This window comes from Astatotilapia calliptera, chromosome 6 (genome assembly GCF_900246225.1).
Source record: "Astatotilapia calliptera chromosome 6, fAstCal1.2, whole genome shotgun sequence".
In the NCBI taxonomy this organism is placed as follows: Eukaryota; Metazoa; Chordata; class Actinopteri; order Cichliformes; family Cichlidae; genus Astatotilapia; species Astatotilapia calliptera.
In genome coordinates, this window is record NC_039307.1 from 29,587,530 (window position 1) to 29,604,231 (window position 16,702).

The 16,702-nt window shown below is 40.4% G+C and overlaps 2 protein-coding genes across 7 annotated transcripts in view; both read right to left on the reverse strand.

Moving 5' to 3' along the window:
- radil (Ras association and DIL domains) overlaps positions 1 to 4,033 on the reverse strand; it is a 31,622-nt gene extending 27,589 nt beyond the window's left edge. For 5 of the 6 annotated variants that reach the window (XM_026171564.1, XM_026171563.1, XM_026171560.1 and 2 more), the window contains exons 1-2: positions 2,632 to 4,033; positions 300 to 397 (exon numbers count right to left, since the gene is read on the reverse strand). The gene's annotated coding sequence lies outside the window, so the exon portion shown is untranslated. Of the gene's footprint in view, positions 1 to 299; positions 398 to 1,726 lie in introns of all 6 variants that reach the window. The other variant, XM_026171559.1, reaches the window with a different exon arrangement.
- A 35-nt stretch (positions 4,034 to 4,068) lies between these two features.
- On the reverse strand, positions 4,069 to 16,491 carry LOC113024453 (monocyte to macrophage differentiation factor 2-like). Its single transcript, XM_026171565.1, has 7 exons — positions 15,880 to 16,491; positions 10,822 to 10,903; positions 10,452 to 10,612; positions 10,223 to 10,297; positions 8,387 to 8,488; positions 8,175 to 8,244; positions 4,069 to 8,084 (listed from the first exon to the last, which is right to left on the reverse strand). The coding sequence occupies exons 1-7, from the start codon at positions 15,891 to 15,893 to the stop codon at positions 7,878 to 7,880; spliced, it is 711 nt and encodes a 236-aa protein (XP_026027350.1). The 5' UTR covers positions 15,894 to 16,491; the 3' UTR covers positions 4,069 to 7,877.
- Positions 16,492 to 16,702: the final 211 nt, after the last annotated feature.

The following is a 16,702-nucleotide window of genomic DNA, read 5'->3' on the forward strand; positions in this document are numbered from 1 at the left end:
CAACTGTATCCGAAGATACCAGAAGGGAAGATAACAATATAATATCTGAAATGGAAATAGCTGGATCAGTGCATGCCTAATTTCCAAATTAAATGCACACAAATATGAGAAAAACATGCAATAACACTCGACATACAACTACATCAAACACATAATATCTGTAGCTGGTGACGATAAAGAAAATCTAAATGTATCCACTGTAAACAGACCATGAAGACAAAAACAAACACAAAACTCTCTCTCTGTGTGTGTGTGTGTGTGTGTGTGTGTGTGTGTGTGTGTGTGTGTGTGGTGAGTACCTTGATGCAGATAGTATTTTTGCCTCTATGTGCAGCAGCACAGTGTGTACAGCTGATTGTCATATGCTCTGCAATTCATTTCACTGTCACCTTTCACGCTGGAAAAATAAAACAGATGATGTTCAGGTCAAAGCTGAAGGATCCCATTCATCATTAACAGCCCGTCTACGTCCTCTGGGATTAAATAATACCGTCTGCTTTTAGCTTTTTAATAATTTCATTGAAAGCACTAAGCTGTTTTCACGTCAGACTCTTGACTATGGCTTGGTTGAAAAAAAAAAAAAAGGCCGACCAGGACTCTGGCTCTGTGCTGAAGGGGAACACTGAATACTGCAATGAAACTGCCTTTTTGAAAATCAAGCAGTGTCTGCAGTGGTTGTTATGTTTAACAAAATAAACGAATAAACACTTAATAGATTATTTTTGTGTAGATTATATAGTGTGCACAGCAAACAGACCCATATGGCACACAGAGTTTTCTCTCTGCAACTACTTGTTTTTTTAGTATATTAGAATAATGCTTTTTTGTGCATTTAATTTTTTTTTAAATAAAACTAAATAAACTAACTAAATAAAACAATCACAGAACATAAATGACCTAAGGCTGACTACTTGGAAGCACATTTATTAATTTATTTATTTTTAATTTACAAAGAACAGAGTAAAGCAGCAAATCACCACATTGAAAGCCTAAAACCCGCACTTAAAAACACTGCTAAATTATTCAAATGGATTTTCTTTATTTTTATATTTAATTTGTATATATACAGTATTGTGCAAAAATCTTGAGCCAACCCTCTTTTGTTTATATTTTGCAGTTTTTCTTAAAAGTGGTCTTAATTGATGCAATTATGAAAACAGAAAAGTACCATCAGATTTTGATCCATCATGTAATACCATGACAATGATCCCAAACACACCATCAGTGCAGTAAAGTCATACTTGGATAGAAAAACACACAGTGGAACACTTTCAGTCATGGATTGGCCTCCCCAGAACCCGGACCTCAACATTATTGTGGGGATCATCTTGACAGAAAACAGAACAAAAAGCAGCCGACCTCCAAAGAAGAGCTTTGAATGTCGTTCAGGAAGCCTGGAGAAATATTGCTGAAGAAGAAATGACAAGAAAGCTTAACTAAGAGAGTTCAGGTTGTGTGACGAATAAAGGTGATCATACCAAATATTGACTTTAAAGCTGGGTGTTTTTGCTTCACTAACTGTATTTCCACGTTTGTTCAACACGTTTCAGTAAATCGTTGCACCTTTCCAAGCCAAATATAAAGAAATGAGCGGTGGCTCAGGACCTTCACCTCAGGACCCCTACCCTACCAACCAACCAAACAACCAAATCTTTTTAAAATACCCTACATCCTAAAAAGTCTGTTTCCCATCTATGCCCCTAAGGTGGGTCAGCTTCATTCGTACCTTTGCATGAACTCCTTTGACCGCTAGACCTGTAGTGAGGGGTCTCATCAGGAATCAGCTGCATCAGGTGAAAGCAGAACCTCATCCAACCCGTTTTAACTGCATCCCATTTACAACCCTAAGTTCCTTTACTGCAGAAACATTTGGCAGGCAACCTAAAAGGTGTTGTTGTAGCTGACTGTGCAGGGACTGGTGGGATAACGTGACTATTTTAAATGCCAGCTAATCCATGGTAATCTGGCTACTTGGCTGCAGTTAACTCAATCCTACACGCAGAAAGAAACACACACAGAGGGAGGGGATACCTTTTCGCACTGGTAAATTGGGTTGCGTTTAGTAACCCAGGAGGTCGTGTTACATTTAGTAACCATGTCACACAGACTTGTGGTTGTCCTTGTCTTTACCAGCAGAAGGTCAGATTTAAGCAGTGCGCTAAGGAAAAAGCCCACGCCTACATCATAATATAGGACTAAACTTGTGACAGCCCGTTATTTACAGCCGGTCCGTCTGTTTACGACTTTGGATTCACTGGTCGTCAGTAGCAACCGCCGTGGCAACAAAAGGCAGGAGAAGATCCTCAGAAATTAATCCGCTGATGAGCCGTCAGGCGCGGCGCGGAAAACTCACAGCAGCCGATCTCTGACGGCAGCAGGTGCGTCTGTGTTACTGCGCGAGGTCGTTACACACAATTAATTATCAATTTATCTCAATGTTGTTTGGACATCTGCGCAACGCTCAACAAAGAGAGAGAGAAAGAAAACCTGTTTTTTACATATCGGGGAGCAGAAAGCAGCGACGCGTCTGCCTGTCAATAAAATAGGTCGCGGAAAAGTTGATGAGTGGTTCCAGCAGAGGCGAGCCCAGTCCCCCGGGGGCTCTGCCGGTGTCTGTGCGTTTGTACTCACGCTGTCTGCAGTGCGTGGCTCCATAGTGCTGGGGAATCCTTCCTGGTGTCTCTCTTATTCCCCTACCGTGCAGGAAAATCACAGGCTCTATAAATGGGGGGGGGGGAACACCCAGCTCCCCTGCTCCGAGCGACACCCAGCCGTCCGGGGGTCCCACCCACATCCCCAAAACAGCCCGTTAACTTGGACGACAGCCAGCCGCTGTGGGCTCCTGCTCCCGTGCGTACATCTCCGCCGAGTGTCCAGCAATGCCCACAGCCTCCGGCAACCGCATTCCCACATCCACAGCGGTTCACTGCCGAGCCGTGACGGAAACAGCCGAGCCACACGCGATGCTTCACCTCGCTACACCTGCTCTGGCACCAGAGCGTGTAGAGGCGACTCCCCCTGGCGGACAGAGGCGGCACTAGCACGAACTACAACGGTAGATCCGAAGGAAACAACGTGGTCTTTTAACGCGTGGTTTTATATATTCCACTTAAAAAATAAAATAGGGTAATCGTCTTGATAATAGATCTGCAGTCGTGGAAAGTATTGCACCCTATATATAATATATAATAGAAATGATCGAATCCTTACTAAAATCCTTACCTTAAAATGACTTATACAACCCCAGATGAACATCAACATGAGATACTGCACAGTGTCATGATTTATTTACAAAATAAACACAAAAGCCAAAATTCTTGCTGTGGAATGATGGACTTCCCAGAGTAGTTCCTTCCTCTTAAGATTATCACTAATGTCTGTCCTTTCTGGCAGAGTAAGAGAACCCCTACTTTCAGTTAAGTACAGGGGTGGGCTTAAAAATTACCCCATTAGAAAACTGGGACTGCTGTGGGGGGCCACACCACACCAATAAGATTATAAAGAGATAAAATTATTATTGAGCAGAATAGAGTTCAGCCTATTGGTGCATTTGATTAGCGGCACCTGCCCCCACTTACCCTCTTAATTCATGTAGCCGCAGTATGGGTGCACTTACTTTTTCACACTCTTCTGCATAGTGTTGTAAATATTTTATTTTCTTATTGGATTTACCTAGTTTTAAGACCTTCTGTGGACCAGATTGTTTTTTATTATGTATCAACATGTAAAACCTCATAATTTCTGTACTTTGTTTTTTATTGTGACTGTATGTTTACCTTCTTTTTTCCCCCTTCTTCTGGTGTCTCATTTCCTCTCCTCATATGAGGCTAATTATATTAAATAAGTCTGCCTCAATTTATTTCAGTCTCCTTGAGAATGACTCTTGATTGAATTAAAGTGGTATGAAACAAGATCAAAGGACAGACTGGTCGCTATAATGTAGTTTAGATACATCTGGAGCTCATTTTGTAATATGTTTTTGGTGTAACAAAACTACTTGTGAAAATAACCTTTTTTTCTTACATGAGCTACAAAAAAGGTGAAACACTATAAAAAACGACATAAAAATGCATGAAAAAAGCTTTTTTATTACAAGAGAAATAGAAAAGATAAAAGCATTGTTGGCATCATATCGGCTTATCACAGCACAAAAAGCACCACAGACACAATAACCAATATGAAAACTAGAATAAGGGTGAGATAATATAATCAGTCCTGTAGGACGAGAAAGGAAACACCAGCAGGACTGAGAACAGAGTCAGCAGCTCCACAATCACAGAGCGTCTATAAATAATATACAGAGGGTCCACGAGGCTTCGCGGACGCTGTTATAAAGATCTTTACAAAGGCAGGTGGGGTGTATGTCTGAATGAGACACATACTGTAATCAAGACAAGACACACATCAAATCCTTTACTTTATCTCACCGCAGCCAGACCTGGCTTGGATACAAGACAAACTGTAAACTCTCTCAGTTGTTTGGTTCATCCCAGAGACTCGAGTAAACACTGAGAGCACGAATACTCCAGAGTAACTCTGTTTCAGTTTTAAATAAGATATCCACCGTGCGACAAACGCACTCCCCTTCATGCTAGGGTCTCAAATGTACAAAATGATAAAGTATTGTGTCACCCTCAGACTATTTTATCACTTTTATTCAAGGTTTGGTGTCATCGTGTTGTTTTTGGACCCTTCAGTATAGAATGAAGAATGATTATTAGATGTCTTGAGGCAACAGTGGCTACACAAACAAGGTGATATTATAAAATAACTTGTTTTCAGTCCAGTTTTGTGCTGGTTGTCAGTTTTTGTCCACTAGTTAGAGGCTTATCCTTAAAACACGTTGAGCGATAGAGGAAAAACTGAGCTGCGGTTTGGATCTGAATCCAGGTTTGTGTGTCGACCTCAACATTTAAAGGTAACGCTCACCTTATGCGTTACCTCATGACCTACTACACTTGCACGGGCAAATAAACAGCATTTCATAAGTGCTCATCACAGTGATGGATTTAACTCCAAATGCAAACTTTTGCAGAGTTTTGCAGCAAATTTAGGGGGTTGTGCAGCGTCGCTTAAAGTGTTATTGAAGTACAAACGACCTCCCCTCTGCCCTTAATGACCAGTTTTCACACCTTCTGACGACTACTAGCCCTGTAATGCTAAGTGTGTCATATCTAATACATCAGCTGTTGTGAGATTTTTTTAGTCAGTGTCAGTGTTTCTGCTTTTTGTTTTGTTTTTTTTGACAAATGATACAAATTAAAACTTTTGTCAGATTGTTCAATAAACTCTACTTTTTCAAAAAACTAAAAATTTCTGGCATTTATTTCATAGTTCAAACAGGCAGTTTCCAGGTTTTCCCAGGTAGCTACACAGGCAGATACGACCTGACTTCTGATGTACGCCCAGTCATTTTGTTCTATAAGCAGCCCTGAAACATGACAGAAAAGAGCTTTAAGGGTTACTGCTAGCGGGCTTTCAAGGGGTAAAGAGTCCAGGTGTAAAGATTTGAAATCTTTTCTATCCATTATGTAAATCCATATATGTAAAACTTGCAGAAAACTTCTGGGGCAGCTGTGAGTGAGCAGGTGAAGCTGTATGGGGAGGTGCCAGCATATAAATAAATAAATAAATAAATAAAATGCATTTATTTGCTTAGAGCTGCAAACAACCATAGCAGCTGCAGTGGTCCTTTTTAATGTGGCTTCCTTGGACTTTTAAGCCCAGATGATCCGACATACTGCAGTGAAACTATAATGAAAAAGTTTTTTTTGACAACCCTTAAATACCAGCTGCTTCGACCTTTTAAAATCCTCTCGCCACATTAATCACACTCTGCTTCGTCCTTTAAACCACGAAGCAGCACGTACAACTCGACGCTAAGAATACATACATGTTTCAGATATATTTTGATGTGTTCAAGGTACATGCATTCATGTGTAAACATAGACTCAGCCAGTTAGAGGCTTTGGATTCATGGTAGTCAGATAGTATAGGATACACACAGGCACAAACACTTGGGCAAACACACACACACGCGAGCACACGCGCGCGAGCACACACACACACACACGCACCTGAGATGCCTTTATTATCGGGCCAGATTGTTCAACAATACTATAGCTTCAGTTTCCTTTCAAGTGTGAAACATACATATATGGTAGTAGTGTGCTATCGGTTAACGGCAGTAAGTCTTCTGGCAGTGCTGAATCAGACAGTGGTTTGAGCTCCAACCATGTTGTAGCTATCAGCTGTTTTCCATTCGTTTAGGATGAAGACTGAGAAGATGATCGAGTAACACAACGAGAAGATCAGAAGAAAATATAGATGAAGTCGGCATGTACTGTATGTCTCTGATAAATACTGTATCTTCACGTACTAAACCTAATCGACAACAGTATTAGAATTCAGTGTTTATGCTCAAAAATCGAAAGTGTGGCGACTGGTATATGTGGAAGCACACGAGTAAAAGTCTCCAAGACTAAAACTACAAATATCTGAGTGTTAAACTTAAGAAAAAGAAAAAAACCTCTACGATCATGTTTAAAAAACTTCACAGGAAGTCACCGACTTAAGCAGCTATTGTTAAAATCATACAGAGTACTATGGTGTAGATAGCACATCTAATAACAATAGCAGTAATAATACTATCTAGAGCTCTGAATTGGGAATAGTAAATTACTGATGTTGCAGCCTGCTTAGTGTAATCAAACTAAAAACACTAAAATTAATCTCATGAGTCGAGTCTGCCAATTTTAATAGTGATCTTCCTCTTGACAAATAGACAATGCCCTCAATTCCGCTTCTGCACACTAAATCTGGGCGCGCACGGCACAGAGAGAAATCTCCGAGAATAGTGATTAACCCCTGAAACCAAAGTCCTGGAAAATACTGTTAGAAGTGTAAAACTAAAATGATCTTGGGGAGGGGGGGGGTCCCAGTTCAGGAGCTGCCAGCCTTGAAGTTCAGATTCACCATATTTATCCTTCATGTATACCAAACGTGATAATTAACCGCTAAATGGTGCATTTGATTGCCCTCTCAGCTCAGAACGTCAGGAGGTATTGCATCACTGGAGGTAACTGGATTCAGTTGGTCATCGGTTAGTAAGAATTAAATTAAAAAGGGTTGATTAACTTCCTGTCTAAAATTCAGACGGCAGAAGATCTGAATGAATAAAATACTGATACAGACACATGAGTTTTTTTCTGAGTTTTCCAAGAAGCGGGGAAGTGTTTCATGAATATTTTCCACACTGGGCTTTGCCTCAGACTGAATCAAAGCTGTCACATTAAGGTCTCACATCTTTGACTCCATCAGTCATTATCTAGGCCAGCTGTACTTCCTGTCCCAGATTCAAAGCTAAACAAGGAGAAGTATCTGCAAAACAAAGCAAAATTGCAAGACCTGCATGAATTAACTGTTGTCTTAAAACAGGGCTTAAAGTATTTCTTTGTGTTTCACACTGTGCTGTATTCCATTACATTATTTTATACTATTTCAGCACACTGATGTGATTTTATTTTATCCTCAAAGAAAAAGTAAAGTAGTTTAAATTGCTTTTTAAAGGTGCTATTTTTAGAAAAGTAGGAGTGTGAAGACGATGCAAAAGATTTAATTTGGATTTGGACCCGTTTTACCCATTCATTCACTGGCTGCTTGAAGGCAACTTTTTGGTGATAAACATGGAAATGTTAGACATTTCGAACTGATGAGAGGGACCTGAATGCACCATTAGTTTTGGTTTCTGTCACACTGAAAAGTGCATGTTTACCCCCCCCACCCCCCACCTTCAACATGAGGCAGCCCCTGAATGTGGACAGCCCCTCGTATCCGCTCAAAAACAGGAGTTACTTCCTGTGAGGTCAGTGCTGATGTCATCTGGAGGTGTGGACCTGGTGGTTGGGTGGCTGGGCGTAGAGGTACTTCCAGATGGCGTAGTAATGTATGGCCGCTCCCATAGCTACAAACATGTGCCAAATAGCGTGAGCGAATGGGACAATGCCGTCACTTTTGAAGAAGACTATCCCCAAACAGTAGCAGGCCCCGCCGACCAGCAGCTCACACAACCCGGACTGCTCCGGCTGAGAAGAGGCATTAAGTTTATTATTTTTAAACTGTTTAATGGGTCATTTTAAACCCAATCAAGCAGCAGAAAATGTGAGTGGCCTCACCATTGAGAGGATGACCAGGGCAGGAAAAACTCCCATCACTGTGTAGCAGATCAACTCCATGAGCTTATACCTACGACAGCAATGGGTTACTGAGCACGGGTGTTACTGAGCGTAAAGTTAGGCAATCTTAATAACAGCTTGGAAAAAGCTTAATCAATTTTAAAAGAAGTTTAAATATTTGACATACTAAGAAAATAAATATGTGAGCAGACCTCTCATGGAAGAAGAAGACGTAGGTGGTTCCAAAAGACGCCATGACCCAAACTAACCAGCGCATGTGACACGCCCAGGGACCCAGCTCTCGCAGGTTTAGCCTGTTGAAAAAATCAATCAATCAATCAAAAAAAATGCCATCTACACATGCAGTTTTGAAAAAATATCTCTGTCCACATGTAAACGCTAAAAATAAAGGGGAGGGAAAGACTAAACAGGGTTTTGTACCCTTACAAAACCTTAAGTACTTCAGTAAAGTTTTTGTTTTGCTGGAAAAGCAGCTAATTTTGAAATGCCTTCAGCATTTCAAATGTTAATTATTAAAGACAGTATTTTGATTGGTATAGAATCACAACTTAGGAATGAACAAAATGCATATAGCGTACATAAATTAAAATTTTTCAAAAAAGTAAATTTATTCAAAACCGACGTTGGGATTTGGGTTGTGACAGCGTCTGTGTTGAATGTAGAGGCGCCCGAGTGAACTTCGAACGCCTCTGTCGTTCTAAATGGAGGGACAATAATTGCTGTTTTACATGTGTATACTTAGATATACACACGTAAAACTGCCGTAAAACTGCAGATAGTCAGAGTAACAGCAATGGTAGTTTGTCTATATCCACTATTTTAGAAATTAATGTCATGTAAACAATAACGTGGCGCACAGCGTCACGTCAAAAAAGGCACATACCTTTGACAATGCATGACGAAATCTCATGGATTCATCTTCTAATTGCAGATCTTTTAAAATACAGCATGATGTTTATTTTTTAAACTATTATTCCAATCAGCTCATAAAACAGGATATGCTTTGGCTAACTTGTCACTGATAAGATCCTAAGTTTGCAGTGTTTTCAGCAGTTTTAATTTCGCTGACCAATAATTTTCACCACCAACCTTTTTTTCTTATGGTAAATGGATCTTATATAGCGCTTTTCTACTCTTCTGAGCACTCAAAGCGCTTTACACAACTTGTGCATTCACCCATTCACACAAGCACATTGTTCTTAGTGCTTTCTAAGTAGCATTCACACACTCATACTCTGATGGATGGATCGGAGAGCAATTTGGGGTTAGTATCTTGCCCAAGGATATTTGGCATGCAGACTAGGGGAAGCCAGGAATCGAACCACCAACCTTCCAATCAGTAGATGACCTGCTCTACCGCCTGAGCTACAGCCACCCTTATAAAAACAAGATAATAACTAAACAAAACAGAAACACAAAACAGGACAAAAACCAGGCTAAAACGTATTGACACTTTTGTCTCCAAATAAAAATGAGATGAAAATGAAAATCTTCTGATGACATGAAATCCAATCAGAACTAATGGACGCTTTGTAAACCGCGTAGAGCAGTTTTCACCGTTAACACCAATTTTAAGTCAGATCCACTTGCTTGTCACATTTGATTAAAAAGAAAAGAGGGGGGGGGGGGGGGGGGGGGGGAGATAATAATAATGTCATCTTTTATTTACAGTCTATGTAACTTAATCATGACTGACAACAGGAGGGTGCATAGGTTTTCTCACAACGGACCCAGACTGAGGATTAGTTTCCTTGCAGTTAGCTCAACAAACACTCTCTGAGTGCCAGTTATTGGAAACACTATTTGCTATCTGTAATATGTGCTGGAGGTGGTGGTTGTTGGGGGTTCTGTGTTATGTCTGTTGCTGTTATGTTGATTTTAATCATCTTTTGTGTGTTTATTCATATTCAGAGCCCCTTGTACCACAAGTGTTGAAATGAGCTATATAAATAAAATTTGAATAATGTACTTACTTATATATACAGTTTACACACACCCACACACGCCTAGCAGGCTAGTTTGTTTACCAAGGGGCGTAGGAAGCAGCGATGAAGAAATAGATCACCATCCTGTCACACATGTGAAAACACTGCTCCACAGACCTGAAGAGGGAGCAGAAACAGCTCAGAAACGACTCAGTGACACTGTTTAGATATGAAACATCATTATTAAAAATGATATATTTAAAATAATCCAATGCATCACAGATATTGTGCTACAATGTATATATGTGGGTGTGTGTATATAAGTATATACCGTAAGTGGCTCTTCTTCCAGGCCACAGTGTGGAAGAGGGTGGAGATGATGAAGAGTGAGCTGAGCCCCGCCCCATACACCCAGGCTGACAGCCGCTCCCATTGGTCCTCTGACTGGAAGTGCAACACTGAGCTTCCCAGCAGGCTGGGGATTATCCACAACTAAATGAATTCATAGCATAAATGAAACATGAGGCACAAAGAGGCAGGCAGGCAGGACTGACTGTAAACACGAGCATGATGCTGCTGATGTTATGTAATGATGATTTTTCTTATTTTCACTGGGTTTAATGATCACTTTCTGTGTGTGTGTGTGTGTGTGTGTGTGTGTGTGTGTGTGTGTGTGTGTGTGTGTGTGTGTGTGCATTTACCGCATGCGTGGCACAATTGGCAGCATGCTCATATTCGGTGGGCTGGTATCTCTTGTTAGGAGGAACACGATTGTTCATATACCTGCAAATGATCACATTTATTAACAATTTTACTGTGCAATACTTAGCTGAAATTTATATAATAGTGTAATAACTAGGGTGGTAATGATGTGGTGATAATTCCAGTTAGTGACAACACAGTAAAATTTTGTTAACAGTTTGATAACCTGTGTGTATTAAAATGATAATTTCCCATTGCTCATCAATAGGCTATTGAATATTATCTTCTAATTATATGCATGAAGGTTAGTATTATGTGGTTATTATCTCCTTTTTCACACAGCAAGGTTGCTCCCAGTTATTACTCTTTTTAAATTCCACTGGCCTTCTGGGACCTGTCCAGTCTGGATTTAAAGCCAGGTATTAAAGTTATGGCTTTGAAACAATTTAATTCCCATCTTAAACACAGAGCCTTCCTTTCCTGTCTCCTGAGTTCACTCCTATTTTTTACGGAGTCCCCCAAGTGTCTGTTTTGGGTTCACTTTTCCTGGCTCTATAACTCCTCTTCTTGAATCCTTAATGGAAATCAAGAGCCAATTCATTCATTCTTAGTTCCTATAAATTGGGAGGTTCTTTTTCTCTTCCTTATAAACTGTGTCCCCTCTCTCTCTGTGTTAAGTCTCATGTGAAGAATCTGGATCCTGAGCTACATTTTAACAAACAAATTATCATCTGTTGTCAAAACAGAGCTTTATCGTCAAATATTTCAAATATTTTCTATTTAATCCTTACACAGAAAAAGTAATTCGAGCCTGTTGCCTGTTGTTATAATTTGCTGTATTGTGGTCTCCTTTAGAAGTTTCTATCTTGCCTCCAGTTACTTCAAAATGCTGCATCTAGACTTAACTGGTGCTAAGAAATTAGATCATATCATTCCCATAATGGCTTCACTACATTTTGTCCCTTTCCATTTAAGAATTAAATTCAAGATGTATAAATAGTTTTTAAAGCTCTCACTGGTCAGGCACTCACCTATATGATTTCTCTTATTCACCTTCACACAATCCCTCTTTTCTTAGATATAGTGACAAGCTCTGACTTCGTGTTCTCTGTTCTGGGCTCAAACAGATGGAAGGACTTTCTCAGTTGCATCCATCATCGTGGAACCAGCTTCCTGTGTTCATTGCAAGTGCTCCAATTATTGCCGTCTTTAAATCTGAAAACATAGCTGTATTTCATGGTATTCTTGGGTTCATAATCTGAAACTGGTGGTGGTTATTTTGTATTGCGGGCACATTTAAATTTGTGATCTTGTACTATTATTTTTGAAGTTTTTATTGTTTTGTGCAGCTCTTTGGACAGTTTTTTTAACTGTGCGTTACAAATTTTTGATTATTACACCACTATTATCATGTTATTACTGAGCTGTACTATAAAGTGCTACCTTTCTTTTTATTACAGGCAGCAGCATTTATGCAAATGACACATTTCACATTTGCTCACATTTAAATGCTTCATCATCTTAACATCTACACTTAAAAATACATACAAACTGGGTCGCTCATTAACCGAAGCCAAAGGTCTCTATCATACAAATGGATCTGTTCAGACTTAGTGGTCATTTATGCAAATATGCAAAATTTGAATTTTAAGCAATATTGCTGTTTTGTAATTATTTACTCATTAACTTTACTCTTTCCTTTATAAGTAAATATAACAGAAACAGTACATGTAATTTGGCATTAAAAACATTTCACACACACACTCCAAAAAATTCTCAGTCTGAATTTATGGCAATATTTAATGAAATATGTATTCTATAGAAATGGGTATTTCAGTTTAAGCTGTTAGGTGTTGTTTTGAAATATACCTCGGATGTTACTGGGGTTTATGGAGCACATGTTGCTTGCTTAAAGGTCAGTTTAAAAAAATAAAATAAAATTGGACTCTTTGCATAATCCATATTTCAATATGTTCCTTTTTTCCTTACACTTAACTGTCACACATGTGACATCCTTTGACTGAAACAAGCTGTTCTCGCTTTACGCCAACTGTTTTCTAATAGACTGCTCCTCACAAGGTTTGAACAACAGGTGGGCGGGGCTTTGAGTCTAACAGCCAAGCCTGGGAGTGCGTCAGGATGATCAAATTAGGTTATCTACTCTCACTGACATGATACAGAATCAAGGGTAAAAAAAAGTCAGTCTGAAGCCTGAGCTATTGGCCAACATTTGTTGTACATACACTAATGTAATTATTTGAGGCTTTGTCCATGTTTGTAATGAGCATCTGGCATTGCAACAGAATTTATATAACAAGAGTAATGGGTCCACTTTAATAGGACTTTGTAGAATTAAGCTGCAGACCATATTTACTGTGTATGATATTTAAACCCACTTGTATCTCAATGCTAACAATCCACCCCACCCTCTTGTTTCGCTTAGCAACGCTACTACATGCTTCAACTTGTTGCCATGACTGCCGTTGCCTGGCAACAGTGGGTAACCACAGAGCGACTGAAGCAGAGGTTTGATCTCTTTCAGAAACGGCTCACACATACAGCCATGCCCACATTTTCTCACATACACACGCACACTCCGATCTGTTCGTTTGATTGCGAACACTCAGTACAGAAACTCAAACAGTTCAGGAGGTAGCACCCTGACAGTGATGTCACTGTTGTCATGGAAACCACAGGCAGGGATTGTCCTCCCCTCTTCCCTACAACAGAAAACTCCTCGCTGCTTTCATCTTTCTTTCTTCGCCTCTCTTTCCTCCTCCCTCTCCCGTTCCCCCACCATGGCTCCTCTCTGCTTCCCAATGATGAAATTAACATGCAGGGAAGGCAAATGATGTCTTTGCAGACACACAAAATGTAAGCATGTGCACATCCACATGTTGTAAGTCGTAAGACATGAAAAAGAAGGAAAGGGAATACCGCTCAGAACCTCAAAGAATCCATTTGTTTTTATGAAATGCCCCCAACAGCTAATTATGCTGTCTATCTGAGGAGCTGTGCATGCATGCGGCTGCAGAAACAATACTTCTAAATAATCTAAAAAGAGGAATATCACAGCTGTGGGTATATGCATGGTTGTTGTCAAAATGCAGATAAGACATTCATGATCCTTCATGAACATATATACACAAGGAGAACTAAAGAAAGATGATGTAAAAAGGATGGCAGCACCTTTCACTTCCCTTTCTCCTCCATTTGCTGCTTTGTTTTTCAGAGTGACACTCATTAGGAGCTATTAATACTAACCGGCCCAGCCCAGAAACACCGTCTTGTCCCAAATAAAAGACTTCCCCACCCTGTATCCAACGCTGGCCTCACACTGTCTGGCTTACTCTCTGTAGTGCGCACACATACAAGTGTGTGTCAGTGCCAGGCCCAGCAGGCCTGGTCAGGTCATTAATGACTTTATCAAGCTGGCTGATAATTAGCAGGCCAGAGGCCAGGCAGAGGGACTCACTCATGGGGCAGAGCAGAGCTGTGGAAACCCCGTGACATCTCTGCGTCTCTGTGGTCTAAATGAACCATGAAGACCTCGGTCCAGTTAACACAGGACATGAATTAACACTGCTTTACTTCATGGGTCTTTGTGCTATTATGTAAATCTATAATAAAGTTAACATCCACACACTGCTGAAAACAGTTGCCATATAATTGTTTTTCTTTGTTATAGCACTGTAAATCAAACAGGTCTTGGATTAAATTAGACAGTATATAGATTAAAGAACCACAATGGTGATTAAAATCTGATCATTTAAGCTATATATCCTAGTAAACCTAACTGCAAAAAGCTGGGAAAATCTGATCTATCAGCTATTTCAAAACTTTTGAGATTACCCCCCGTCTTGTCACGCTAATACATCCAAAGGCCAAAAACATTTCTTTTTTAAACTGATACACAACATAGAGAAGCTGCAGTTAGTCACAGCTGTGAAGATAAACCACTGGAAATTTCATTCTGTTTTTTTTTTTGTTAAGGCTCCTCTGACGTCTTGATTGAATCATTTAATCGTTTTGGTGTTTTCTTAGAAAAAGCCAGCCCGGGTCCTGTGGCAGGAAGTTGTGACGGGTACATGTTCGACAGCGCTTGAATGAATAAATGAATCTAGAAATGTTACATAACAAAAGTAACCACCACACGCTTCCTTAAAGTGCCCCGCATTGTGAAACAGCTAAAAATATATTTAGCTGTGATGTACTCATAAAAGACAACTGACATCATATCTGATTAAAAGAAGCAGCATGATAATTTCGCCTCAGCCCATAATGTGGCACACATGACTTCATGTGTGAGCTGTGGGAATTACAGTCTCTGCTCGCGAGATGGAACAAATACTACTCCCACAATTGCCTCAGTTGGCCTATTTTTTGAAGCAAATAATAATAATAATAAAGTATCTCTCTATATATACCTATGACTCTATTTTGGAAGCATTTTTTTTAACATCAATTCAGTTTGGTTGGGTTTGGAGCTAAAAACAAGACCACTAAACATATAACTCAGAGTGTGGAAGTTGTAATGGACAGCGAACAGAACAGATGATCAGCTGATTCATAGCATAAAAGCAGTCAGCAGATTAGCAGAGCATGAGCTGAGAATGAAAATAATTCTGAGTTGCAACATTGGTCTACTTCGTTTGTCCTCGGGACAGCCTCAGCCTAGATCCAGTTGGCTTCTGTGTGCCAGATATTAAATAAAGTTGAAAAGGCTGAGGAAGAGGAGGGGGTGGCCTTTCCTCTGTGTCACAAAGATCACAGGGAAAGAGGAAAAAGGAAGAAGTAGCAAGATGAAGAGAAGGGGGAAGTGGCAGGTTGTGTGTTTGCTTAAAATAAAATAAGAAATAAAAGAAATCCTGAGCTTGAATATAGAAATTTGAAAAAGATACATCACTAATTATGAGACATGCAGAAAATACATATGAGTTATTTACAGCTGGTTCCCAATGAGCATCCTGGACCTCATCATCATCATCATCACTACCAAAAAGCAGCCTTTCTGTTCATCTCCAGTCTCTAACCGTATATTGAATGAGCTCACCCACCTTACAAGATTCATTTACAGAGGAAATAGGCAACAGTTGACGGCAGACAGACAGTGTGGCCAAAGCCTGAATCCCCCCAGTGAGTGATGGGCGAGTTGGCCGCCGATAATTGATTAGTTCAGCGTTCAGATCTGCAGCGAGGAGGTTTAATGGAAGGTAACGAGCACGTCGCCTTTTCACCGTCGTCGTCTTATCCACATCTCAAGCAGCACTGGGAGACGCATGCATCCCGACCCAGCCGCCTCCAGAGGGTCCAGTCCGGAAGTGTGGGCGTCAGTGGGGGGACGAGGGGATGAGTCTCAGTCGGTGCTGATGCTTGCTCGCTCTTTCTCTCTCTCTGTCTTTCTCTCTCTCTCCCCGCCGGTTCACCTCATCACGACTCGGTGAGGGGGGCTGTTCTTCATCACTGAAGGCTGCCACATCATTCTGTGATGAGGGGCTGATTCAGAGGCAAGTCGTGCCTGCAGTTCCTGCTTTGGTCTCTAGGTGGAGGCGCAGGCGCGCTCTCAGGGACTGGTATTATGTAATAAGGCGACGACGTTAACGCATCTAATTATCGAGTCAGAGAAGGATTATTTAAAGCGACACTCAGCTACGGCTCCTAGTCTGCGCGGCGTTTTACCAGGTATGAACAATATAACCCCGTGACGTCACTGTGATGTCATCTGGCTGGGTCTTCAGTCTTCCTTGAGACACATAGAGACTTTTGCTGCTAATATGTGGACTGTCGCTTTTTAATAAAGAACCAGATATCTTGAATATACAAGATTTTAATTACTGAATCTGAATGTAATTATAAAAACATCTCATTTATGTAATTTTC

Coding starts and splice junctions, on each gene's coding strand:
- LOC113024453 (XM_026171565.1), bottom strand. Junction 10,613..10,821: donor CCAATTGTGCCACGCATGCG/GTAAATGCACAC, acceptor GAATTCATTTAG/TTGTGGATAATCCCCAGCCT. Junction 8,085..8,174: donor CCCTGGTCATCCTCTCAATG/GTGAGGCCACTC, acceptor GCCTCTTCTCAG/CCGGAGCAGTCCGGGTTGTG.